Raw genomic sequence first — 26,891 nt, 5'->3', positions numbered from 1 at the left:
GACAGATCTTCTTCATTTTTTAAATTATTATTTTCATTACTTTTTAAAAATTTATATCCAAGTTGGTTAACATATAGCATATTAACGACTTCGGAAATAGAATTTAGTGACTCATCATTTACAGATAACACCCAGTGCTCATCCCAACAAGGGCCCTCCTTATTGCCTAGTGCCCACTTAGCCCATCCCCTGACCCCATACCCCACCAGCAACCCTCAGTTTGTTCTCTGTATTTAATAGTCTCTTATGGTTCGTCTCCCTCCCTGCGTTTATATTATTTTTGCTTCCCTTCCTTTATGTTTCCGTTTTGTATCTTAAATTCCACATATGTGTGACGTCATATGATATTTGTCTTTCTCTAATTTCGCTTAGCATGATACCCTCTCGTTCCATCCACGTAGTTGCGAATGGCAAGATTTCATTCTTTTTGATGGCCGAGTAATACTCCATTGGGTATATACACCACATCTCCTTTATCCATTCATCAGTCGATGGACATTCGGGCTCTTTCCATACTTTGGCTACTGTCGATAGTGCTGCTATAAACATTGTGGAGCTTCGAAACGGCACACCTGTATCCCTTGGATAAATACCTAGTAGTGCAATTGCTGGGTCGTAGGGGAGTTATTTTTAGTTTTTTGAGGAACCCCTCCCCCATACAGTTTTCCAGAATGGCTCCACCAGTTGGCATTCCCACCAGCAGGTGCAAAAGTGCAACGGGTCTTCATCTGTGCCCCGCTCTCTCCCCCAACCCCAACCTGTCACCAAGCACAGTATTTCCAGAGGAAAGCAACTTGGCAGGCATATGCAGAAAGGAAGGCGAAAAGGAGAAGGAAAAAACTAAAGAAAGAACAGATTTCTGCCTCTGAATTTTCCAAGCATGTAATAGTTAGTGTTCATCTGGCACTTCAGCATTTCTAAAGCACATTTATGTTTGCCATTTCATTTGCTTTCACAACTCCCCTAAGAAGTAGCCAAGAATGGGGCGCCTGGGTGACTCAGTCTGTTAAGCATCTGAGTTTGGATCAGGTCATGATCTCATGGTCCGTGAGTTCAAGCCCCACATAGGGCTCTCTGCTGTCAGCGGAGCCTGCTTCAGATCCTGTCTCCTCTCTCTGCCCCTCCCCCTCCTCCCTCACCCAGCATGTGAGCGCGCTCTCTCTCTCAAAAATAGACATATAGAAAAAAGAGAGAGAGAGAGAGAAGTAGGCAAGATAGGTCTGTTATTTCACTCACTTTACAGAGGGGGACAGCAAGGCTTTAGAGACATGAAGGTACTTGCCCAAGGTCACCCATACCAGGGCTAGCTCAGAGCCCGATCTCCCTGCTCCATGTCCCTGGGCACTGGCACAGCCTCTCTCTTTGCCTGGAACATTCTCTTAGAGCAGCCAGCATGATCAAGTATCACCTCCCGTAGAGGGCTCAGCTTGCAAGCTAAGTTATCAACCGCTGGAGGGCAGAGACCCCTGCCCTCTGCTCCTTCCAGTGCAAACACGTAGCCCAGAGCCTGGCCTTGCCCAGTGGCCAGGCGACGGTTGCTGGTTGCTGAGGGCCCTAAGGTGGGCCTTGCTCAAGGCCCAGCGACGAGGAGTTGTGCTGGGAAGGGGGCCAGAAGCCCATGCCTCACGCTGCGGGGTGAGCCACAGTGCTCCTGCGAACCCACGATTCTAGAAACCAGAAAGCCTGAAAAGGCAGGGTACTTCTTTTCCCCCGGGGTGGGGGAGGGGGCAGAAAAGTACAGGAAAAGTGACTGTTCGGCCTTTAAACACATAAATAACATTGCTTCTTCTATCCCCCGTCCCAGAGCACCCACCTACAGAGGGCATGAACGGCAGGCACTCAACAAAATGTCTTACTGAAACAAGAGACAAAATCGGGCCCGGAGTAGTGCTGTGCGGGTTGCCATGGAGTCCGACAAGCCATCGGAAGGCAGCGGTCAGGGCCAAAGCCCACATGCTTCCGTGGCTCCCTCCACACGCACGTGCAAACACAGCCCCCGGCACCTGCTCCGTGTTCCTCCAGGGCCACACAAAGGCCTCCCGGAAGAGACCCGGCTCTGGGACTTGGGTGAGTGCTTCTCTATGCCCCAGTTTTCTCTTCTGGAAAAATGAGGCGGATGACACCATCCTCGCTGGAAAGCACACAGATAGAATAACAAGCGTTCTGCAGAAAAGACGAGGTGAGGTGGGCCCTAGGGCCGGGGTTCCTGTGTTCGCATTTCCATTCCGCCCCTAGTAGCTAGTTACTAGGGCAACTCAGCTGCCGGCTGCTGTGTTTCCCCTCATGCCCGTAAGAGCAAGCAGCTGGCAGGCACTACAGGTAGGGGTGGCCTTGGCCTTGGCCAAGGGGGAAGAGAGCAGTGTGGAAGATAGCCTGAGGACAGGTCTCCGTTAGCAGAGCAACCGTACATCTTCCTAGCACTTTACAGTGTGCAGAGACCCTTCTTTCCCAAGGTCGTGCTTTCCTGCTCCCCTCTCTACTTGCAGCTTAGAGCCAGGACTGTTAGGCGTACACAGAAGAGAACCCCGAGCAGCTCAGAGGAGGCAGGTAACACAACAAATGAACAGCAGAGCCACAACCGGAATCCAGCCCAGCCAAGCGAGTTTTGGCCGGACACTGTGCTGGGCACTGGGTACCAGACTGTCCTGGAAAAATCGCATCTAGACGGAGAGCCAGAGGTCCCCGGGGCATCCCTACCTCATAGCGCAAGTCCTGTTCCCACAAAGGGAAGAAGTGAGCCCGGGTAAGACTCCACAAGGCAGTGGCTGCCACTGCCTAGCCCAGATGGCCTGGGGGGGGGGGGGGTCTCAGGGCAGAGCCTTCCTATCTGGAGCAACAATGACCCCCCCCCACACTCCCCAGCTTTGATCCAGGCTCTTGCCTGCATTAGCACTGGTCTAGCAGGTGACAACAAGGTCAGGGGCTATTCCCATGGGAGCCCTCTGGGATCCAGCCCTGCTGGCCTCTTCTATTCTACCCCCCACCACGCCCTCCCCCAGCCCTCTGCTCTCCACCAATTTCTCATTTCTTGGGCACATACATACATCTCAATCCCACCTGAGGGTCTTCTCCCATGCGGTTCCCCCAGCCAAGAGCTCCCACCCCATCCCCAGGCTTCACTACTCATCCTTCGTATCCCAGCCCCATACCCTCTTGCCTGATGTCCCCAACCTCCTATCTGTGGGAGGGGCCCCTGGTAGTGGTTCTCAGCATCCCCTGCTCTTTCCCTCCAAGTCACCCACAGAAAATGTCATTCTCCATTTACCTGGGGAACAACAGTTGAAAGCCTGTCTCTCTCTAGGCTATTAGCTTCATGGGGACACATATCCTGTGTCTTTTGTTGACCCTTGGACCTTCCTCCCTGGCCCTAGCCCTGAGTACAGTAAACACTCAATACACATCGCCTGAATATAAAAAGTAAATGAACACGTTACATAGTATTACAGAGTAGATACTCAACAAATGTGTTAAACAAATGACCCTTCTGTCTGAAAAGATGCAGTAATGACTGTCATATAGACATTACCAAAATAAACACTTTTCTCATCCTGTGTCTGCTCCATGCCTCCATGGGATTGGATGTAAATAACACTTTGCATTTGTGTGTAACAAAATAAAATTCTAATTCGTGTTACAGCCCGCACGTTAACCTTGCAAGGGTAGGTAGCCAAACGCTGCTTTCCTCAGGATGGTGTCCAGGGAGGCTAAGTGATTTCCCCAGCTTCACACAGAGGTTAATGGAAACATGGACAGAGAAGCAGGGCGATCGCCTCTGCCCTGATCAAGGCAGACCTGCAGCCCCTTCCTACTTTCAAGAGGAAAGTGGAAAAGTCCAGAAATGATGCTTTGCTGGACTGTGAGCTCCCTAAGTGAATGACCATTTATGTTTTATTAATTCCTGTATCTCCATCACCCAGCCCGAGTGGGGCACATTACAGGTGCTTGAAAATAAACTGCTAAATCAACAAATGATGTTCGACGTGGAAAAGAAAATGGGAAGGAGGGGATAAACGAGAGGGGAGAGAGATTCTTAAACATCTAAAAAGCTGTTATGTGGAAGACAGAGACCTGTTCTAGAACCAAAAGAAATACCTTTCTCCCCCTGAGAGCAGTCTGTATCACTTGGGCTTCCTTAGGAAGGAGTGAGTTCCCTGTCAGCCAAGGTAATCAAGCCAAGCCAGAATAACCATGTCTGGTTGTAACAGCAGCAGGGCTTCCATGTTACAGAGAACCCTGGGGCTCCATTTACATATCAAGAGTATGAATGATGGCCCAGGGGCTCAGGTAGATTCAGTGGCCTGTAGAGTTCCACCTAATCCTGAGAATATGTGATTCCCTGATCTAGGAACAGAAAAGAATCAGGATCCACTTCTAGGTCTCTAGATCCACAGTCCCCAACTCTATGGCACATGAAGACTGGGGTTCTGGACCAGAGGGTCCGACAACTCAGCTCCAAGCCTCAGCTACTCCTTTCACTGGGAACCAGAAAACCGAAACTCCTCCCCTAGTGTGGGTTCCCTGATGCCCACTGTCCCCTTGGTGCATCTCCCTGGCACAATCTCACACACAGCCCCCCACAAAGTCCTCCCTGAGAGCCATCTCCCATGTGCCCCAACCTCCCCCAGCACAAAGGCACCGTTGCATGGGGAGAACGAGGTGCAGCTGGACCCAGAGACAAAGGGGAAGAGAGGCAGCCATCTTTAGGACAAGGTGCCAGCTCCTGGCTGCCTCTGAAGGTCATTGGATGCAGCTGTTGCCTGTAGCCCTCCCCTCTCATTGGGTGTAACTAGAGAACTCTCGATGGCCTCCACACAAGGAAGGAAAAATTCATGAAGGCGGAGGAGAAGGGGGAAGGCAAGCAGGAAAGAAGTTCTCACCTCCAGCCTCCTTGGCTTTAGTGATCAGAAGACATTGCCGCCCCAGAACACAAGGCCAAGTGGGCTGAGATCGGTTTGCCTATTCCCACCAGGCCTCATTGTCTCTGGGGAGGGAGAACCAAAAAGGCAGCCCCTAAAGCCTGGGTCCAGCCCTTCTGCTGCGGAAGCAAGGCCCCCAGCCTCTTTGGGGAGGGGCTATTTTGATTTCCCAGAAGTCCCCTCCTGGCAGACACTGAAATGATCAAGAAACCCTTCCAATTGCCTGTTAGCCCCACAGAGACATAGAAACATTCAGACCCAAACCCTGCTTTCTGGGCCTTCAAGGCAACTTCCGCAAGGGGCCCAAGGGAGGAAGACGGGTGACGATGACATAATGAACACAGCACAGCAGGCAGAACAGCAGGGCACCCAGAGCCTCCCCTAGACCTCTGGGGAGAGGGTATTCTTCTGGCTGGGGAGAGGGCAGGGTGCTTTAAGCCTATGTCCCATCCCCACAGGCCAGAGAATGAGGGACGTAGAGGGGGCCACAGGCCATGCTCCCTCCGTGCTGGGACGCCCTGGCAATGGACTAGGGCAGTCAATCCAAGGGTGACCCGCTTAGATCGGTTGTGATGTTTTGACCGTAGAGTCTCATAGTAAGAGGCATGGAGGGATCAGGGTGGGGGACAGAGCTGGATTTAGATCAAGTCTTAAAGGGGAGAGGGCACTACAGTCCTCCACCTAGGTCTCCTCTCCCCTATCACAGTCCCCAGCTCTACACCAACCTCTCTCCATCCCGGGGAGCGTGGAGGTTAACACATTACCTCCTCAGGGAACAAAGCTACATTTTAGCAGGAACCTTCTGGAGACCAGGAAATCATCCAGGAGAGACTCTAACACAAAAAATTCCTGGCTCGTTGGTGGGAGAGATACTGAGGAGCCCTGAGACACAGCAATCGGCACGATGCTTGCTTTCCTAAGAAGCGCGCCCTCAGTTAACACAGCCTTGGAAGATCTGCCTCTGTCCAGGTCTGGCACAGTCTCTAGGAAAGAACCCTGGCTTTGGAGTCAGACAGGCCTAAGTTTGAGTCTTGTCTTCCGGTCCCTAGCTCCAAGGACCTCTGGCCAGTTACTCGGCCTCTCTGTGCTTCTGCTCCCTCATCTGTGAGCTGAGAGGACGCAACCCACCACAAAGCACTGCCGGAAGATCGGAGGAACACCTGTCACGGCGCGGGCACACCGTGGGCACACCGCGGGCCCCACCCCGTGATTCCCCTTCCACCCCACCGGATACGCAGACGTGCAAAAGAAGATAGCTGTCATTTGGAATGAGAACCCACTGGAATATATTCATCATTCCAACCAGCTGGGGGGCTGGGGACGGAAGAGAGCCACTTTGGGGGAAGGATATTAACCTAAGTTCCAGCCAACCAGAAGTCCCTCATCACCTTTAACTCTCCCAGAGGGAGCCTGTCCAGGTTGAGTTATCTTCTGTGGGAAGGAAAAGCAGCTCTGGCCCTTTTAACCTAACACGGATCATAGAGCAGAGAAAATATAACAGCCCCAAACCACTAAGCACTCTTCAACTAGATTTTCCCAGCCCTGCCAAAGAGGCGAGCGGCGGCCACCGTTAAAGGAATGACATGTGTATTTTCTGGAGGACGTGGAGGCCCCACCTGCCCAGTGGAGATGGTAGAGATCCCCGGGGAGCTAGCAGGGCCCTGGCCCGCAGGACCTCAGAGGCAGGCCCCGGCCAGGACAGTTCAGCAAGGGGGCAGACGCTGAGGCAGGGTTTCTGGGGATGGATGGCCATGCAGCGGGCACGGAGACGTCCCATCGCCCTCCATCATCCACCTGCTTGACTGCTGGGTTTGTGGGCGGCTGCACCGTACGCACGAGAATTGCAAGTCCCGTAATTCACCCAGATGGTGGAGGCTCCCGAATTGTTCCTCCTCAAGAGACAGCTGTTCCACCGCTGGGCCATATGGCTCCCCTTGTCTGCACCCTGCTCTGGGAAATGGACCACTTTGCACAGGCTGCTTCTCAGATCTTAGAGCCGTCTCTTGTTCTTCGCGGGTAATTAAGAACTCTGGCTGAGGCATCCCTGTTTCTCCACGTGTGGTCTGTACACATGTCAGAGCAGTGTTTTAAAGCTCCATCAAGGTAAATACAGGCGGGCGAGGCCCGCCAGCCTCCCACTCAAGGGGTGCACCTACCATCACAGACTCAGAGAGGCTGCCGGGAAATCGCCTCGCCACCCCTCTGCGAGGGTGCGCCCTCACCTCACCCAGGCGCATCCCGGAGTTCCGGGCTGGCAGTGACCTTCGGAGGTCATCTCCCGTCCACCCTTTGACGGAGGCTCATTTCGGCACAGGCAGGAGGAGACAGACACGCCTTAGACACATCTTTTCACCATCGGCGTTATAAAGTTATTCACGGAGACCTTTAAGACTAGCTTTGATTTAGGAATGCACTGAGCGAGCCCCTCGGAAAAGAAAGAGCGCTTCTGGATGGAAATGCCTGCTGTCCGCAGCAGGCTGGGTCCTTGGACCCCCCTCTCTGTCACCATTTCTCTCCAGGACACCCTGGCAAGCTGGACCCCAGACATGCAGAAAAAGACTTTCTTTGTTCTCTAGGAGGGAATGTTGCCATCTGTGTGCTGTCCTAGAGGAAACAGCCATGGCTGGGGCCTCACCCTTTACAAAGCTGATCCGCACGTTTGATGGCTCACCCCATTTCTGGGACACTCACCAGGAGCCCGATAATATTTATTTGCTATCCTTTCCGACGGTTTCGAGCGTTTTCTTTAGGAAGTCAGGGGAAGGGCCCATGTGCCCCACCTCCCAACCCCATGCTTATACAGGGCTTCTTCCCAGATCTGAAAACTGACTCCTCTGGCCCTCAGCCTAGCGGGAAAGCTCTCTCTGCATTATCCTGCCATACCAGGTAATAAGAGCTGACACTGAAGCATTTACGGATTCCAATCATTGCCCGTGAATTTACTCACCTAATCCTCGTAAGCCTAAGTGGAAGGTACTGTGATCACCCCATCACGCAGATGAGGAAAGTGAGGCAAAGAGAGGATACGTAGCGGGGCTCCTTAAACAAGGCTCTATCTCAGCAGGAAATGGGAACTAGCATAGAGAACGAGCGGGACAGGTGGCCAGGCTGGGGACTGGAGTGGCCACACACTGCAGGGGCCTAACAGCGGAAGCCACCGTCCTATCCGCTAAATACCACCTACCCTCAACCTCCAGAGATACCAGAAGCTTCCAAATGCGGCCTGGTAGCAGCTGAACCTGCAGACCCCTGGCTAGAACAGCGTGGGTAAGAGCACAGAGCCAACACCAGATGCCCGGGCTTGGCTTCCGGCTGTATCGCTTCATTGCTGGGTGACCTCGGGGAAGTTATGTAACCATTCTGTGCCTCCATTTCCTCATCTGTAAAATGAGAACGTTACCAGTACCTACTTCACGGGGGCGTTGTGCGATTAAATGAGTTAATACAGAAGCGAGGCCCAGCATCTAGTTTGTGTTGTGTAAGTGATAGCTCTGATGATGATAAGGCAGCAGGAAGAGGGAGAGGTGGGGGAGGGGAAGACTGTTATTCCTACTGCCAGATGGGTTAGGCGGGTGTCCTCAGGGGCTAGCGATTACAAAGCCCCATCACATAGTCTTGTAGCACCAAATTACAGGCAAAACCCCAGTCCTCTTAGCCAGGGTCAGTGACCTCCTCAGAGCCAGAAGCCAGTATCGGGGAGGACTCTCAGACAACAAATGCTACTTTAGTGCCCCGGGACTGGGGCAAAACCTCCAACTGAAACCGTCCCATCAGGCACCAGATGGCATTTGACTTCAGGGCTGAAGACCTCATCTAGATTCAGACCCAGCCACCGGCTGCAAACGTGGCCCCAAACCTGATCTTGCCTCCGGGGCTTCATGCAGAGAGGCAATTAAAAAAGGAGGGTGTGCTCTGATTAGAAAGAGACTAGGGCAGCCGCTGCCACGAAGCCACAAAGTCTGTCCCCGGGCTTGTGGATAGAGGTCCAAGCCCAGAAGAAGGAGAAGCAAGAGAAGACGCAGACCGAAGAGGGCAGGGAAGCCCTGCTTCCCTCCCCAGAACCATCTCGGCTGGTAGTGCTTTATAGAAGTCCATTGTGCAAAAACAAGATTAAAAGGGACAGGCAGAACAAAGCATCACTCTCCCTAACAAAGGCCCCTCCACTTAGTAAATTAGGAGCTCTTTCCACCTGACACACTTTTAAAGGAAAATCTTCAATTACCAAGCGCTGGCGGGGCCCGGCAACAAAAGGTCTGTCCAGTGACTTTATTCTCAAAGCCCAGAGCAGGCATTGAAATGGTTTTATGTAATAGAGATACTAATCTAGTCCATATAATTTTGAGAATCCTTTATGGAGGACTGAAGGGCGTTTGAGCCCCGCGGCTGTTTCCAAGAGATTTTCTGCAGCTTATGCATTTACCTTGCCAAAAGCTTAGCTGAGCAAACAAACATTCCTCTAAATCACACCCAATGCTGATTTACTATCAGGCCTCTGCAGTTTGTTTGGCGATGGAACCTTGTGGATAAACAGAGGCCAAGGCCTCGGTCCTTCCACCTGACCAGACCAACGGGATGAGGGCCTGCCTTTACACTGGAGCCCCCCTGGCTCCCAGATTTGAGACATTCCTTTTCCCTGCCATCAGCTCAGCCCAGGGTAAAGGCAGCCGGAGGGGCAGTTCTTGGTCTGGCCAGGGGCAGGAGGAGGCCTCCCTGGCTTTTGCCCTTGGATCCAGGTCTGCTCCGTCCCAGAAGGAGATTGATGGTGTCATTTGGCTCCCCCTTCCCACCCCATCCCGAGCAAAGACACAGTTCTGGCTCCCTTGGTGACAATTCAGCAACACTGGCTGCTTGAAAAGGAGAAAGGAACGTGGGAAAGCATGATGGGGAAGGTGACTCTCAGGAGAACCGAGAGAGACGAGAACACACACGCTGTCTAAAAACACAAGCACGGGGGCGCCTGGGTGGCTCAGTCGGTTAAGCGTCCGACTTCAGCTCAGGTCACCATCTCGCGGTCCGTGAGTTCAAGCCCCGCGTCGGGCTCTGTGCTGACGGCTCAGAGCCTGGAGCCTGCTTCCGATTCTGTGTCTCCCTCTCTCTCTGCCCCTCCCCCGTTCACGCTCTGTCTCTCTCTGTCCCAAAAAGAAATAAACGTTAAAAAAAAAAAACATCTAAACACACAAGCACACAGACCTACACTCGAGACGCGGGCTCCGGGGCCCTTTTCGTTGGCACACATGCAACACACACACACAGCAAGTGTATACACCGCGAACATGCGTGTGCGCACCCAGCAGGGAAGAGGGGAGCTCCTCCCACATGGCGAAGCCGAGTGCTCACGAATAGACAAGTGCACACGTAATAATAAAAGCTAACATTTCCACACCACTTACCATGTGCTTGGTTTACATACATCCACTTATTTAATGCTCATAGCAAGCCCATAAGGAACGGTACAGCATTTTCCAGTTGAGTAAACTGAGGCACAGAGCGGCCACGTAACTTGCCCCCCCGTCACAGAGGCAGGAGGCGGCAGTCTGGTCCCAGGGTCTGCGCTCTTGACCTTTACGCTGTCAAGGACATGCCACACCAATACCCCTTTTTAAAATTTTCTTAAAGATTTCATTTTTAAGTAAACTCTACACCCAACATGAGGCTTGAACTCACAACCCCAAGATCAAAGAGTCATATGCTCTACGGACTGAGTCAGCCAGGCGCCCCGAGACACCCTTTCATGGGTGGGCAGTAGCGTCCACACAGGCAGACTCACAACTTCCTATGCACACACGTACACACAGCCAGATGCCAAAGCATCCACACATCACATACGGGGCCCAGACGTATCACATCTTCAGGTTCAGGCCTAGACTTAGACTGGGGAGCAGGGTGGTGAATATTAACATAATTAAATACTTCTGCTCTAGTTGGTAAGTATTGCCACCCCCCGCCCCTCCCCGCCCATAGTCCGGCACCTACAGAGTTAACCCTGGCACCACAACAGGCCTCAAGGTCCCTATTCCATTCTAACCTCTTGCTGGAAGTGCCACACATGTGGTTAAATATTTTCATTCTTATCCCCAGGTACGGACAAGGTGGAGACAGTGGGATGTCTGCCTGCCACAAGGTGGGTGGGTGGGGGGGGGGGGCCTGGTTCTTGGGCCTTCCGTGAGCCTTGGCCAATGCCCAGCCAGCATGGCGTGAGGGGCGTCCAGCTCTCCCAGCTAGTCCCCCCTCCAGCCACTGATGGGCAGCTGATCAAGGCTCTTCAAAGACAAGAGGACTGAGTGGCCACTGGGAGCAAAGGGAGGCTCTGAGGTGTCATTTTCACCTTCACAGAGGCCATTCAGCTTCCCTTAAAGAGCAAAGAGTAGAGGAGACTTGGGGGCTGGCCTGTCTGTCCTCTCCAAAAGCCCATTAATGGCCACTTTTTGAAAGCTCTCTGCTACAAAGGCCAGGAGCCAGGAGGGAAGAAGCAGCTTGACAAACCAGGAGGCACCATGTGAGCAATTTCTCTTCCTCATGTCTTGGAGGCTCAGTCCCAGCCCAGGGGGTTAGCCTCCTGGGTCATGCCCCCTACGGAGCCTCAGAGCAGGATCCCCAGGCTCTTCGCACACGAGTGTGACACTGGGCGTAGACACCAGAACTCTGGGAGGGGCTCTGGGAGGCCGAGGGAAGGAAAATGGAGACAAGGACCCTATCTGAGGCAGGTCACCCTCCGCTCTGGGATCTCGAGGTCCCGCCCAGAGACCACTCCTCTGGGTGTCCTTTGAGGGTACCCAGGAAAAGCTAGCCCACACATCCTTCTTCTAGCCAAGGCTAGTGTCTTCTAGTCAAAGCTTGTGTCTCTGCTGGGCCCCGTGATGGATGCTAGGGACACAGAGGAGTCCCACAGCCATGGCTCTAAGGAGCTCACTGTGCGGGGAGAGAAAGAATAAGTGAGGACAGGTGGGGCTGAAGAGGGGCCGAGATCAGGACTGGGAGGGGAGAGGGAGGCATCAGGTGGGGCTCCCCAGAGACCACGCAGCTCTGCACCGAGTCTCCAAGAGCCACTAGACAAAGCAGGACCAGGGGTTCTGGGAGCAGGGGCAGCTGGAATGAAGTCCCAGGGAGAGAGAGTGTGGAGAATCCGGGTGTCTGGCTGGAGCAGAGAGGATCACAGACCACAAGGGGACCTGGGAAAGCAAGATACAGGATGAGAAGTCCCAGCATGGAGGGGCCTGGGGTATAGCACTTAGAGCAAGCAGCAGTGGGGGGGGCACAGGAGCGAAGTATCAAAAATATGGGAGGGGGCGGGGCAGACCTCGGATCGGTGGTACCTGATCACTATTTTCTGAGCCCCTACTCTGGGTGTGGTACGCCGTGAGCCACTGTAGACCACACAACAGTATGTTTTTAAAAGGGTGCTCCTACCCACAGGAGCTTATAGTTCACTTGTCCATTCGTTCATTCATCATTTATTGAGCATCTACTATATGGCAGGTACTGTTCTAAGAGTAGAGAGGTCAGCTAGGTCCCTTATCCCTACTGAACACATAATCTAGTTGGGGAGACAGAAAACAAAAATATATATGTTTCACGTCTCTATATCAGGTAACAGTAGTGTTAATTAACAAAACAGGATAAGGGGACACAGAAAGATGGTTGGGGGACTGCTATTTCAGATAGGGTGGTCAGGAAAGACTCTGATAATGTGACTTTTGAGAAGAGATGGGGTGAAATAAGGGCGAGAGCCACATGGCTCTCTAAGGGAAGAGCATTCGGACAGAGGGGACGGCACGCGGGGCATACACAAAAGAGCGAGGTGGCCAGCACAGGGGAGGGAGGGAGGAGATGGGTCGGAGGCCGCTGGGGCCGGGCACAGGGAGAACATCAGAGAAGCAGCCAACAGCCAACACGGACCAGAAATCAGAGCTGGCATCCCATAGATGTTGAGGGCATTTAGAAGATGGCAAGCAGGGCCCTTGGGAAGTTCCCGTAGAAAAATAGTGAAGTCAGGTTGGGGACAGGTTAGCTACTTCATAGGCTTTACCTGGCCCGAGACACCCAAGAAGGGGACTTTACATAAATGCCCAGCTGTTCTGACACTAATTAAGGCTTCCCCTCAGAGGCTGCCCAGTCCGGATAGCAGAGGTTTAATTACAGCTGCAGCTGGTAATTAAGAAGCAGCACCTAGATCCTTCCACGGCTGTGTCAGCACACCGGACTCTGCTGGCACTCGCTGCAGGTGGGGGAAAGGCCTAGCAGGGAACTTTAGGGCCAGGCCAGCAAAATGCAGTCGGACAGACCCCAGATCCCGTGTCCTCTTGACCAAGGTGCCTGAGCACAGCCATACACAGCTCCCCCATCCCCACGCACCTCCTGATTTGTCTTTCACCCCCTTGACTCTTCCTTGCTGCCGCCCCCAGAGCAATTGCCACCGTGACCCTTCAAGGCCCTCATGAGATTGTCCAGGATCTTCCGTGTGGTGCTGAGGGTCCAGCCCCAGCCCCACCCAGCCCTCTCGAGTACCACTTCTCCCACATTTCCTGCACTCTGGCCCCAGAGGCCTGCTGACGATGCCCTGATCCCGTCTGCTCTTCCCACCTCTGCTCACACCAGTGCCTCTGCCACAAAGTGCCCTCTTCACACCAAGAACACAGACAGCAGGGGCACCCGGGTGGCTCGGTCAGTTGAGCGTCCGGCTTCAGCTCAGATCATGATCTCACGGTTCATGAGCTCAAGCCCCACATTGGGCTCACTGCCATCAGCACAAAGCCCACTTGGGATCCTCTGTCTCTCTCTCTCTGCCCTGTCCCCCACTCATGCGCTCTTGCTTTCCCTCAAAAATAAATAAACATAAAACAAGAACACCAACAGCAGTAGCTACCATTTACTGAGCCCTCACTGTGTGCCAGGTCCTGCCCTGAATGCTTTCCTGGTGGGAACTCCTTTAATCCTCACGACAGCCCAAATGGGCAGGAACTTGATACAGCCCTGCCTTATTTTACAGAAGAGGAAAACCGAGGCAGAGAGAAGCTAACTAACATGCTCAGAGAGTCACCCAGGAGAAGAAATGGGATTTAAAACTCATGCTCTGTCTTGGGGCGCCTGGGTCGCTCAGCCGGTTAAGCATCCGGCTTCAGCTCAGGTCGACCTCGCGTTTTGTGAGTTCAAGCCCCATGTCGGGCTCTGTGCTGACAGCTCAGAGCCTGGAACCTGCTTCAGATTCTGTGTCTCCCTTTCTCTTGCTGCCCCTCCCCTGCTCACGCTCTGTCTCTCTCTCTCTCTCAAAAAATAAACATTTAAAAAATTAAAAATAAATAAAAATAACAAAACTCATTCTCTGTCTTAACCATTGCCCATCTCCTGCTCTCCTGGCAAGTTCCCACTCACCTTTGAGATTCTGCTCAAAACTAACCTCCTTCAAGGAGTCTTTTTGGATCTCCCTTCCCCCTTCAATTCCCCAGAGTTATAGTTGCTTCTCCCAAAGAGGTCTCTCAGTGCTCAGGGTCTATTTCATTCACCCACTTTCTTACTCCCTCATTCAGTAATTATTCAGCACTAAGTGCCAGGCACTGTGCCTGGCCCTGGGACTAACCCGTGTAGGACACATGGTCCCTCTCCTTCGGGAACTCACTTGTGAGTGGGATAGACATGCAAGGCAGTATCACAACCAGTGGGGCAGAGTGACAGATGGTGCTCTAGAGTTCAATCGGGGGAATCCGAAATAGGTGCTAACAGGAGCGGTGTCCAGAGAGCCCCCCGGGCCTTGGTGCCCTACCGTGGATTCACTTGTTCAACAATTCTTTATGAGGACCTGAAAAGCACTAGCAAGTGATGGAGAGCAAATGTTCTGTTTGCTCACCGGAAATGAATGAATCTGCAGCAAGGTTAAGCATCAGTATCTTATGAGTTTGGTTAGTGTGCATCATCAGCTGGAGCTCAGCCACTCGAGGCATCCTAAATCAATGTTCTAAGCCCACAAGACTGGGGAGGAGATCGTAGTGGCTGCACCAACTTTGGCCACTCAGTGAGGATGTGTTGGGGCAGCTAAACAGCCTTTACTCCTCCCCCCCCGCCCCCCCCCCCCCACACACACCAGCCCAGTGACCCTTGGTTTCCTTGCCTACTTATTTAAAGTGTGCTTATCATGCTGTGTTAGAACTTAAGTGTATATATTTCCCACTAGACTGTATGCTTCTTATTCATCCCTCTATCCCCAGGACTCCATAGTGCATTCAAGGCATAGATAGGTAATAAATGTTGATGGATGGATGGATGGACAGATGGAAGAATGGATGTTGTTCTAGGCAGCAAAGCTCAGCACCAGGTGCTGGTGATCTGGGGGAGAAGCATCAGCACTGGTTCTGGTCCTGTCAGCAGGCTGCATTCTCTGGGGAGCCTCCTAGAAGGTCAGCAGGGAATGATTTTTCCTAGTAGCTACGTGGAGAGGCTTTCAGACAGGACCCACATCTCTGTACACACGTGTGCGCGCACACACACACACACACACACACACTTTGATCCTGGCAGGTCATCCTTGCACCCACCTTTGCAAAATTCTGAAATCAAATCAGTTTGTCTTCCGTCCCTTCCTCTTCCTACAAACCTTTTCACCTGCCCTCTTGTCCGGCCCCACTTCTCTCTTCTGGCCGCAGGTCCCTCCCACCGAGAGGAAACCCTCTGCAGGGGGGGAAGTGAAGGACTAGAAGTAGCACAGATCTCAACTCCTGGGCCGCACTTATCCACCGGACAAGGCACTTAGCCTCCCTGGCATCAGTTTCCCCTGCTGTGCAAGGGCCGTGGTAACACTCCTCCAGTCTGTCAGGAGTGAGTGATATACCGTAAGGGAAAGTTCAGGGTAAACCACCAGACGTTACACCGTTTTATTATTGTTGTTCGAAGCTAGCCCTCAGTCCACGAAAGCACTGCCCTGAACGTCACTGGGTCTGGTTATAAAGCCCCCCCGACTCCACCGCTCACTATAAAATAGGTACAGTTCCAGTGACACGGAGAAAGGGCTAATGAAGGCCCCTCCTGCTACAAAAATGCCCCCAAAATATAATTTACAACTAAAAAACCAAAAATGTAGATATCTGCGCTCTAAGGAGAGAAAGGTAAACCGCCAAGTGTAAGAAAGAGCAGTGAGTCTACAGGAGGGACAAAAGGGCAGATACTGAAGCTAAGGTAGGCCAGGGAGCATGGGACCTAGCTAGCCGCTGCCCGCAGCCCCCAGTCCTGGCTAGGAGCCTGGGGTTTAACACCCACACAGGGACAGATGGCCTTGGGACTTACCAGCTCCATGTAGGGGAAACTTGAAAATACTGCCCACCGGCCATACGAGAAATAAGGGATTCCGGATGAGCAGAAAGTCTTCCACAAGAAATAAGAAACCAGGAGGGGGGGATGGAGAGTGACCGTTTAATGGGACCAGAGTCTTCTTCAGGGGTGATGAAAAGGTTTTAGAACTAGACAGAAGTGTCAGATGCACAACGTTACCAATGCACTAAGTGCCACTCTCCTGCACGCTTCAAAATGGTCAATACCATTAGCCATTGTGTCATGTGTGAATTTCGCATCTTTTTTTAAAGGAAAAAGCAAAAAACAAAAACAAAAACAAAAACCCCACGCCTTCGCCACAGTTCCAGCCTCAGCATGGAATCCCAAACCAAGAGATCAGTGCAGAGACTGGTTGTGTGCCTACTAAGAAAACGCAGAACTCATGGGTGGGGCACGTGCACACCGCAGGGCGTGGGGAGGAGAAAAAAAGCTCAAGAGTTCGCAGCGATAAAGAAGGAAAAAAAAAAACAAGAAAAAAGAAACTACAACCTATATGGGGAAACAATCCATCACAAGGGAGAGTCAGCTATCTCCAAAAACAGCAGAACGGATACTCTGAGCTAACCAAACTCAAGGACCCAAGATGGAACTATCTTGACTCTATAGCATAGCTCAAAATAGAACCATCTGAAAGAGACCATCAATACGTCTCACATAGTTAAAGCAGTAAGCAAAGGATTAGAATTCATAATGAAAACACCTAGGCGGCTCAGTTGGTTAAGCCTCCAACTTCAGCTCAGATCATGATCTCACGGTTCATGAGTTCGAGCCCCACACGGGGCTCACTGCTGCCAGCACAGAGCCCACTTTGGATCCTCTGTCCTCCTCTCTCTCTGCGCCTCCCCTGCTCACTTTCTCTCTCTCTCAAAAATAAAAACATTAAAAAAAAAAAAAAAAAAAAGAACAGGACACTACAGAAAAAAAAAAAAAGCAAACCTGTAGATCTGAAGAAGGAAAAACAGAATACTCCTAGGAATGAAACATGCCGTTGTTGAAATGGAGACCTCAACAGACAGGGTAATTAGCAGAGCCAAAGGATTTGAAAAATGGATCTGAGGAAAATTTCCAAGATACAGCATGGAGAGATAAGGAGATGGAAAAAGAGAGCCTAGGAGAGAGGAAGTGGAATGAGTATCCAACATTTTGGCACTTCAACAGGAGAAAACTGAGCGAATGAAGGACAGGGGACGTTTGAAGAGCTATGGCCGAGAATTTTCCAGAATGGATAAAGGACATGAAAATTTAGCTTCAAGGGATATATACGTCTGAGGAGCAAACAGTGTGAATGAAAGCAACTCCACACCCACACAAGCGTTAGCCCGCAAAGACGAGGTCCAGAACACGACAGAAAAACATCCTCAGACCCTGAGGGAAGATCACAGAGAACCTAGAATTCCACAGGCAGCTAAAGCACCACTCAGGAGTGAGGGTAAAACAAAGGCGTTTTCAGACAAGTAAAGCATACGAGAGGCGTTCGCTCACAGACCCTCCCAGGAAAAACCCCTGAACACAGATGGCCCTTCGAGAAGAATGAGGCCAAATCTAGCAAAGAGTGAGACCCAAGGAGAGATGAAGAGCAAGCCAATCAGTAAACCGGAGCTGAATTCACAGTTAAACAACAATCCGCTGTAAAAACAACTGCGATCATAAGACAGGGGTACTTAAATCCCAAAAATGGTGTGAGGAGTTTGCTGGAGTTAGTTAAATCTTAAGCACGGCTCGGGTGCCCTCAGTGCAGCCAGTATCCCAGATCGTCCTCTGCCGGCTCCCCCTTAGCCATCCCAGGACATGCACACTGAGCCGGAGCGGTCTCCCTTCCAGGAGGCTTAGCAACCCCCTCCCCCACCCCTCCTGCACCCCTCTTCCGCCCCCAATCAATGGTGGGAGTGGGGAGGGCTGCTGGTGTGGGGCCCGTCAGCCACTTGCCTGGAGCTTCATTCCTCTACTTCTTGATTAGGATGAAACTCACACTGCGGGGAGGCTGGCTCTGGGATTCCAAGCATCCAGTGAGAGGGCTGGAGGACACCACTTAGGAAGTCTGGGGGCATTACCTCCTCCAGGAAAAGGAAAAAGGGGAGGGAGGGAGGGAGGGAGGGATCAGGCAGACCAGTTCCCCCTCCTTGCTGGCTACTCTGAAGCAGGCCCTCTCCTCTAGCCCATCGAGAGAGGGCCTGACTACCAATGGGATGCACCTGCTAAGCAATCTGCTTTCCCACCATCCTCGGCAGTTTTCAAAGTGTGGTTCCCAATGAGCGTCACCTGGGAACTCGTTAGAGAAGCACGTTCTCTGGCTGCCCAGCTCCAATCTTTGAATCTGAGACTGGGGCTGGGGCTCAATGAGTCTGTGTTCAAACGTGTCTTCCAGGGGAATCTTCTACTAGGTTATCAGGTGTTCGAGAACACACGTGAGTGAATTGTGATTACCACGGCATCTGTAGGGTGATAAGCCCTAATACCGCTCACTAAATATTTCTGACCCGCCAGAGCCCTCTTCTCTCTGCCATGGCAACCAGCAACACTGCAAAGTTCGTGCTCCAGCAGCCTGGGTCCTGGGGCGAGCAGGCCCCAGCCAGCCAACAGCGGTCATGCAAAATGAGCAAGGAAGAGAAGTCTATTGTTTTAAGCCACTGGGATTCGGGGTGTTTGTTACTGCATCATAACCAAGCCCATCCAGTCGGATACAAGCTAACGTTTTCAAAGAGCAGAGTTTCCCCAAATATCTCAAACACCACCGCCTACGTGACAAAACCGGCTCTGTGAGGCAAAGGTGCCCTCTGGCCTGTCTCATGAGAAAGGAGAAAGAGAGAAGTGCAATTTGGGTCCAATGATCCTTAGGAAATATGGGACTCAGCTGTATCTGTAGCTAAGGGAGAGGGTGGGCAGTTCTGGTGCAGAAGGTTCTAGAAGGGCTGCCAAGGCCTCTGGGATATGGATGGCAGTTCTGGGGCAGAGGAAATGGCACAAAGAAGAGAAACAGTAGTGCCACCCTGCATGTATCAAGCTCTATGCATTTCAGGATCTTTACTCCTTCCACCCACAGGGATGATCCATCCTATGCCATGGGGGGTCCAGAGAGGCAAAGCGACTCGCCCAAGACTGCACATCTAGCTGGTGGCAGAGTCAGCCACGGCTTTTACTCCAGGGTCGGTGTCCTCCTACTATCTGCTAAGAAACGGGCTCCAAAAAGGCCGTTTTGGAGGGAAGATGATGCCCTCCTACCCCTACCCAGAGCATGGGTAATATTCTCGTGCCTCAGTCCTGAGGCATTAGATGGGTTCTCACCAGGTTCTGGTGAACTTGGGAGTTTCTCTGGTCCCCAAGGGGTGGAGAAGGAGAACTGGAGAGGGAGGGGGCCACAGGGCATCGACTCCTGAATGCTTCTTCTGGGTTTGCAAAGCTTCTCATCTGGCACCCTGGACACAATCCCTCATTTGCCTGCTACCATTTTTCCCTCATGCAAGTTCCCTGCCACTGGGGTCTCCACTCGCTCCTGGACGGCTGGCAAAGCCTGCGTGAGGGCTGGCTGGTCCCCCTCCTTTCTTCCCATTGCAATAAGCGGGAACGAAAGAATGCTAGTAATGGCCAACACTCACCTGTTTACGGGTTCAACTGTCTCCCTCCCTAAAATTCATATATTGGAGGCCTAACCCCCAAATCTTCAGAATGTGACCTTATTTGAAGATAGGGTCTTATAGAGGTAATCAAGTTAAAACAGGGTCATTCGGGTGGGCTCTCATCCAATCTGACTGGTGTCCTTACAAAAAGGGGAAACCTAGAGCGACACAGACACAGAGAGAAGGCTGTGTGGGGAATGGAGTTACCAGAAGCAAGGAGAGGGGCCTGGAACAGATCTCCGGTCACAGCCCTCAGAAGGAAGCAACCCTGCTGACATCCAGATTTGGACTTGTAGCCTCCAGAGGTGTGAGCCAGCACACTCCTGGTGGGGAAGCCCGCCAGGCAGTGCTGCTTTGCAAGGGCGGCCCTGGGAAATGAATGACTGCCTCCCCCAACCCCTCCCCCAGCCAGATCTGCCTCCCCCACCCCCCCACCCCCGTGGTCTCAGGCCAGCTGCCTCCACGCCCTTGCTGACGGGGTTCCCTCTCTCCCACCCACACCCAAAGATACCATTCCATCCAGCCCAAACCCTCACGAAGCCCCCCGAGTGACAGCAGGTCACAGCATGGTCTCCCGCCTAGCATGTCCGGTCTGTGGGTTCCTCCCCACATTCTTCTCCGGCTGCTGTCCACGGATTTTTCTGCATGTGGCCTGGCCTTCCCAGCAAGACCGTAGGTTCCACGAGGGCAGGAGCTATTTCTACCCCATCTCTTCTATCCCAAGGCACAGCACCGTGGGTGGGCCACGATAGGCGTCTAATAAATGCTGGTGGCACACCCTTCAAGGGCTTCTCCCGTCACTCTTCTGTCAAGAGCTGACGTCTCATTAACTCTCGCTAAGTGGGCATGGCTGAAGAAGACAGTCTCTCCATTCCACTCGGTTCTACTTTATCAAGATGCTCGTTGAAGCATCTGCAACTCTGGGGGCATGTATCTGTGTGCCAGATCATCTCTCTCTGCTAGGGCTGCAAGCCCCTCGGGGTAGCAACCATCTCTCATGCGCACCCAAGTGCGTAGGCAACAAGTCGACAAGCAACAGTGTCAATCGAATGGATAAACATGAACACATGGCAGAAATGATTTACCAGGGTTTCAAAGACTCTGTGAGGGATGTGAGGGATCCATGAACCCACTGCAACTGTGTGCAAAGGAAGGGCTGTGTGTGTGCACATAGGTTTATATATGTCATGTGCATTTTCCCAGGGAGAGGGTCCATGGTGATCTGGAGAATTAAAACAAAAGCCAAGAGTGAAAAAAATGTTAAGACCCAAAGCCATGGAGTAAGGGAGCTGACATTTTTTAAGCCCCTACCCTGTGTCTGGCGGTAGAGGTTATTACTATCCCCATTTTACATGAGTGGAAACTGAGGTTCCAAGAGGTGACGTCTTGCCTAGGCTCACAGAGAGGGCAGCAGCCCATCGGAGAGGTTCAGGGCAGCCTCCAGAGCCAGACAACCTAGGTTCAAATCCCTGTTCTGCCACTTTCTAGCTGTACGACCCTGGTCAAGTTACTTACTCACTCTGTGACTCAGTTTCTCCATCTATAAGATAGGAGAAGTAAGAGTACCTACTTCAGAGGGCTGTTGTGAGAAGCTGATCCATTAATGCACATGAAGTGACCGGAACGGCGCCTGGCGCAGGGGGTGTGCTCTGAAGAGGATGAGGAGGAGCATAAAGAGGAAGAAGCTGGGAGGGACAGAGCTGAGACTCAAACCCAGGCCTGTGTGACTCTTGCCCCTCTGGGTCAGCACTACCAGTACCCCGCATGCCCCAGTGCCCCATCCCACTGCTGAAACTCTCCTGTCCCCCTTCAGAAAAAGCCTTCAGTCCTAAAGTTGGCTTTTCTCGCTGGCTTCCTGGAGGTGGCCTGGCCTGTGGCCACCAGCTCAGCAGGCAGTACCTGGCCGTTACATAAGGAGTAGGTAGGAGGTGACAAGCTGCCGTTCCCAGTCAGCAAGACCGGGCCTGTGCAATCAGGACACTTAGTGTTTCTGCCCTGGTCTTCATTTTCCAAGAGCTTTACCAACACACGCTAATGGAAATTAGAAAAGAAATGTGCTCATCTGTTCCTGGAGCCCCGTGCTGACATCTGAATTCCCTCTATCATTTCCTTGGGTCCATCTTGGTGCCCTGAGCCCTGAAGGGCCACTCACATCCATTCTGCTTAGGCTTTATGAGTCCTCTGTCACCCCCCCCCCCCCCATGCCTGGCTCTCGCTCTCCTCCAGGCAGACAGAAGAGCAGTAAAGCTTGGTCTTGATCTCACATCTACACCCAGGTCCCCATAGGAACCCCATCCCAGGTGACGTGCCAACCAAGGCCTTGTCCCAGCCCGGTCCTCTGCCCTGCTCCTGAGAAACAGCCTTTTGGGGATGGCTTTGGGTATCTTTGGATTTTTCCTGCAAAACCATCATCAGTGAACGCATCTGTGGGAGCATTTTTCATTCGTTCCTGTAATGCAATTAGAATCGAGTTTCTCCAGCAAGAGGGGATACGTAACATCAGCAGGGGAAAATTGTCATTTCGTTCCCAACGCCAACACGCCCACCCTGCCCAAACTGTCTCTCTGGTGCTGGCTCACTCTACCCACCCAAAGGGCAAGGAGAATGCTAACAAGGAACATCACTCTCCAAATCTGCCTCCAAATGAAGAGGCAGAAGTTTTGGGGGTGGATTCCCCTATGTCATTAATAGTGGGGGGCTCCCAGCTTCTCTGACACTCTCCCACAGTGGCAACCCTCTACTGCCCACAGGAGAGCCCCATCCTGGCCCCATTACACCTGTCAGAGGTGGTGGGAAAGAGTCCATTGGACTCCAACAGGGCCCTGGAGTCATTCTTCCTGAGAGGTGAAATGACTTGCCCAAAGCCACATGCCTCAGAAGCTGGGACCAGAACTCAGATCCGCAGGTTCCTGGGTATCTCCCACTGCACAGAACTGCTCCCCCACCCCCACCCAGAGGGCCTGAAGCTGCCAGAAACTCAGCCCTTGACTCTCTGGGGACACCAAGAGCACTGAGCCACTGCAGACAAACAGGGGGAGAGGTTCCATGTGTCTTTCATGCACCCCCCTTGTTTTCAGTGTCTCCCGATCAGTTTTGGAAACCCCCCACTTCCTGGAACCGGCCCCCTGTGATCTTACTCTTGCTATCCTCCTTCTAGGTACTATGGTCTTGCTATCCAATGATCCAGCTTGCCTTCCTTCCTCCCTTCCAATCTCTATCCATCCGTCCATCCATCCATCCACTCATCCATCTCGTCACCGTTTATCCATTCAAGTCTCCTTCCATCCGACAAAGCCTTCTGGAGCCCTTCAGATCTGTACCAGCCACTCAGCCCTTCTTCCCCACTGCTCCTCAGAGCACCCTCCCCGGAAGGGTCCACTTCTCTCCTGACCCTACCAAAGCCTGGAACTGACCTGCTTCCATTGATCCCATGTGATCCCACGCAATGTGTTTATACCAGACCCATGATCCCCTCAGAGCCAGCAGCAGGCAGGGACTTCTGGAGCCCTCGGGTCAGCTGAGGCCTGCTTACCTCCCTTCTCTGTTCTCTCCCCTCGCCTCCCAACCCCAGAGAGGCCAGAACAGAGGCGGCCCCTACGTACGTATGCAGAAGTCTCCATTCTCGTAGTAGCCAGGGCAACACTGGGACCTGCGCCGGTACATGGTCCGGAGGCCACGCCGATACGCCGTCTTATAACTGATCCTAAGGCACAAGGGAGAAAGCCACTTGAAAGTATTGAAAATCAATCACTCCCGTTAGAATGATATTTGTGTTAAGCTACATGGAGGATGCCATTCAATAATTACTTTAAAATGCACGGCGGCTTCAAATATGAAGGAACACAATAAAGAAAAATCGATGGCTGCATCTGGGCCATTGTGATGCAGAATGTATTACTGACGCGGCGTTTGCTACACCTGCTGACTTTCCCAGGTCTCTTCAGCATGATATTGAACAGGGTTTCGGAAGATACTTTCTGGGGTACTTGTGGAAGGTGACTGGGGCGGGGGGTGGAAGGGCTCTCCTAAAACCCCCCAGAGGAGCTCATAGGGTGACCTAGACCGGAGGTGTGGGCCCCGAGAGTGTCTGCCCCAACAAGCAGACTGCTCACGGCTTCCTAGGGACTGGTCCACACACCTGGAGAACCAAAACGGGGTCAGCAAAGGGTCCCCTGAGTCTGACTCAGTCCCAGGAAGCAGATTAACCTCCGTCACCCCAAAATAACATGTCCTCGTCCCTCGGAAGGCTCAGAACTGACCGCTGGCCCTGCAGAGGAAGAAACTAAGGCCCAGGGAGCAGGAACTCTGGACTGGAAGTCAGAGACTTGCATTCCCGTTCTTCTGCTGACACAGATGTTGACACTTCCTCCTGTGCCAGAGATTTATAGGCGAAATCTCATTCCATTCTCTGCCCGAGGCAGGTAGCATTACTATGTCACCTTTATTTTATTTCCTTTTTAGGGTTTTTTATTCTTGTCTTATGTATCCCTCTTCTGTTTTATGGATGAGAAAACTGGTATTCAGAGAAGTTAATGACTCGCTCAAGGTCACACAACGGATCAGTTTCAGAGCCAAGATTCGAACCCAAATCAGTCTAATTTCAGTGCCCCCAGGTTTCCCTTATTGTCCTGTGCCAGTTCCCACAGGGCGGCTGGCTGGCCATACAGGAAGGCCAGAGTGAGGAGGAAGACCAGGTAAATGGATGGTGGGTGGAATGAGTCCTTAAGAGGGAGTCAAAATGGGGTACTGACAGGCAAAGCCCCTTCCTCACACACAGGGTCAAAATGGAAGAGACTGAAATGGCCATTAAAGGCCAGAGAGAGGAAGTAACTCCCCAAGGTCATGACATGTGACTACGACTCAACCCCAAGTCCTTGGGCCTTGAAGCCAGAGCCCCTTCACTTCCCCCACCAACACCCCAGGGGAGCCTTCCCTGCAGACCCCTCCCCAGTGGGCAGAGCATCAGGGACCAGACATGGGAGACGCCTACAGCCTGCTTTCCATGGAGGGTTAGGCCAACGTAGGAAGGGAGTCCCACAGCACAGGCTGGGCCAGCCCTCCCAGTCCTTAAAGCCCTCGCTTTATGACAAATGACAGTGCAGGGCTTCTGGGGAAATCTATGATATTTGGGAATGTCGTAAACTAAGGGCATTCTACTTTGTCAAAAGCCCATAATGGGAAGTAAGCCGGCCTCACAGTGAGGCTACTTCCGTGACACAGGAAGGCAGCTCCTGGCAATTTCAGGGGTGGTGTAGGCCTCTCAGATAAAGAACGAGGTAGGGCTGGCTTAGATTTCATCCAACCCGGTCGCCGTACCACACAGGCTTATCCCTCAGCTCTTCCAGTGGCGGGGGGGGCGGGTGGTCTTGGCACCGTGAAAGCCTGCCGGGACGGAGATGTCTCCCATGGCTTTGGTCTGGGAGACCCTTGCTTGCTCCCAGCACCGGGGTGGGAAGCAGGAGAGGGAAGGGGCCAGGGCCCAGGCTGTCGGGAGAAGGGTGCTACCTTTAAAGAAACCATTCTGCACTGAGGCAGACTGATGGTGCAGCTGTCAGCACACACACTCTAGGTCATCAGGAAAGCTGCAAGGCAACTCAATGATTTAGCAAAATAATTCATGTTCCAGGAATGCAGCCTATTTTAATAAGCAGCCACTCACTCGCCTTCCCCCCGGCGCTGATGGATAGCATCCCTGGCCTCCAAGAACCCAACAGAGCCACACCTCAGAGCAAACTTGACTCTGGCACAGGGTCTGACAGGGCTCATGGAGGGAGGGAGGCTTCTATTTCCGCCTCCATCTTTGGCTGGGGCCACACGCGGCTACCTTGGCACAGCTGAGGAAGTTGGAAGGGGGCATTGGGCCCCACCTCCTCATTTCACAGTCAAGGGCGAGGGGAAGGGGATGTAATAATGGCTGAATAGCTCCTATGGGGTCAACCTTCCTGCAAACAACTATGAAATCTGGGGGAAATATAAAAAAAACAACTACCAGAAGGTGCTAGAGAGAGAACAAAGGTGGGTACTGGAGGGAAATACACACTTGGGAAAAAGGAAATGACACTGGGCAAGGTGAGCCCAAGTTCAGGACCCAGTCAACAAGGACTCCGGATGGCTACAATTCAGAGAGAAGGCACCCGGCCTTACTGGTTTGAAGCACCACAAGACAAGTCCAGCAACTTGAAAAGTGAAAATTGAAACCCCGCTCAGAAAAAAGAACAGCAAAGAGGAAGCCCCATATTCATTACAAAAGTCTCTGTCCAAACTCCTGGCCCCTGAATTATGTGTGTGGAGGACAGGTCCCACACAGTCCAGCTAAGACTAAAAATACTGAACGGGAAATTGATTGTAGCCAGGTTAACTGAGAGCTAAAACAAAACAATAACAACAACAACAACAACAACAACAACAACAAATCAATACTCTTGGTTGGAATATAACAGAACTCAGTCTCTACAGTCTCTGCTGTTTATAATGCCCAGAATATAATTCAAAATGACTAGACATAAGAAGAAACTGGAGGGGCGCCGGGGTGGCTCGGCCAGTTAGGTGTCTTGACTCTTGGTTTTGGCTCAGGTCGTGAACTTACAGTTGTGAAATAGAGCCCTGTGTCGGGCTCCATGCTAGGCATGGAGCCTACTTAAGATTCTCTCTCTCTGTCTCTCTCTTTCTCTCTCTCTCTCCCTCTGCCCCTTCCCTGCTCACACATGCTCACTCACGCTCTCTCTCACTCTCTCTCTCTCTTGCTTGCTCTCTCAAGAAAAGGGAAACTAGAAAATATCACCTATATTAAAGAAAAGACAACCCATGAAGACCAACCCTGAAGTGGCCCAGATGTTGGAATTAGCCAGTAAGGGTTTTAAAAGCAGCTATCGTGTCCTACACTCAGACATGAAAACCAGGACTTTGGCTTTTCAGCATAGAGCAAATTTCCCCAGCCACATTGCTACCCACCGTGATTTAGGCATAAACCACAAAGAGGGACTAGGCCCAGGAGGAGGAAGCAAAAGGAATCTGAAACCAACACAGATGCTGAGCAACTAGGAAA

The 26,891-nt window shown here is 52.2% G+C and overlaps 1 protein-coding gene across 13 annotated transcripts in view; it reads right to left on the bottom strand.

The window, feature by feature from the left end:
* The window catches only part of MEGF11 (multiple EGF like domains 11), a 353,192-nt gene that overhangs the window by 198,055 nt on the left and 128,246 nt on the right, over nucleotides 1–26,891 (bottom strand). For all 13 annotated transcript variants that reach the window (XR_002077980.2, XM_053888936.1, XM_019441733.2 and 10 more), the window contains exon 4: nucleotides 23,449–23,549. Coding sequence is in view for 12 of the 13 variants with exons in the window: in XM_053888936.1 (XP_053744911.1) it covers nucleotides 23,449–23,549 (101 nt within the window). In the remaining variant the exon portion in view is untranslated. The remainder of the gene's footprint in view (nucleotides 1–23,448; nucleotides 23,550–26,891) is intronic.

This window comes from Panthera pardus, unplaced genomic scaffold (assembly GCF_024362965.1).
Source record: "Panthera pardus isolate Hobbes unplaced genomic scaffold, ASM2436296v1 HiC_scaffold_24, whole genome shotgun sequence".
Taxonomy (NCBI): domain Eukaryota; kingdom Metazoa; phylum Chordata; class Mammalia; order Carnivora; family Felidae; genus Panthera; species Panthera pardus.
This window is presented reverse-complemented; position numbering and strand designations above follow the sequence as displayed.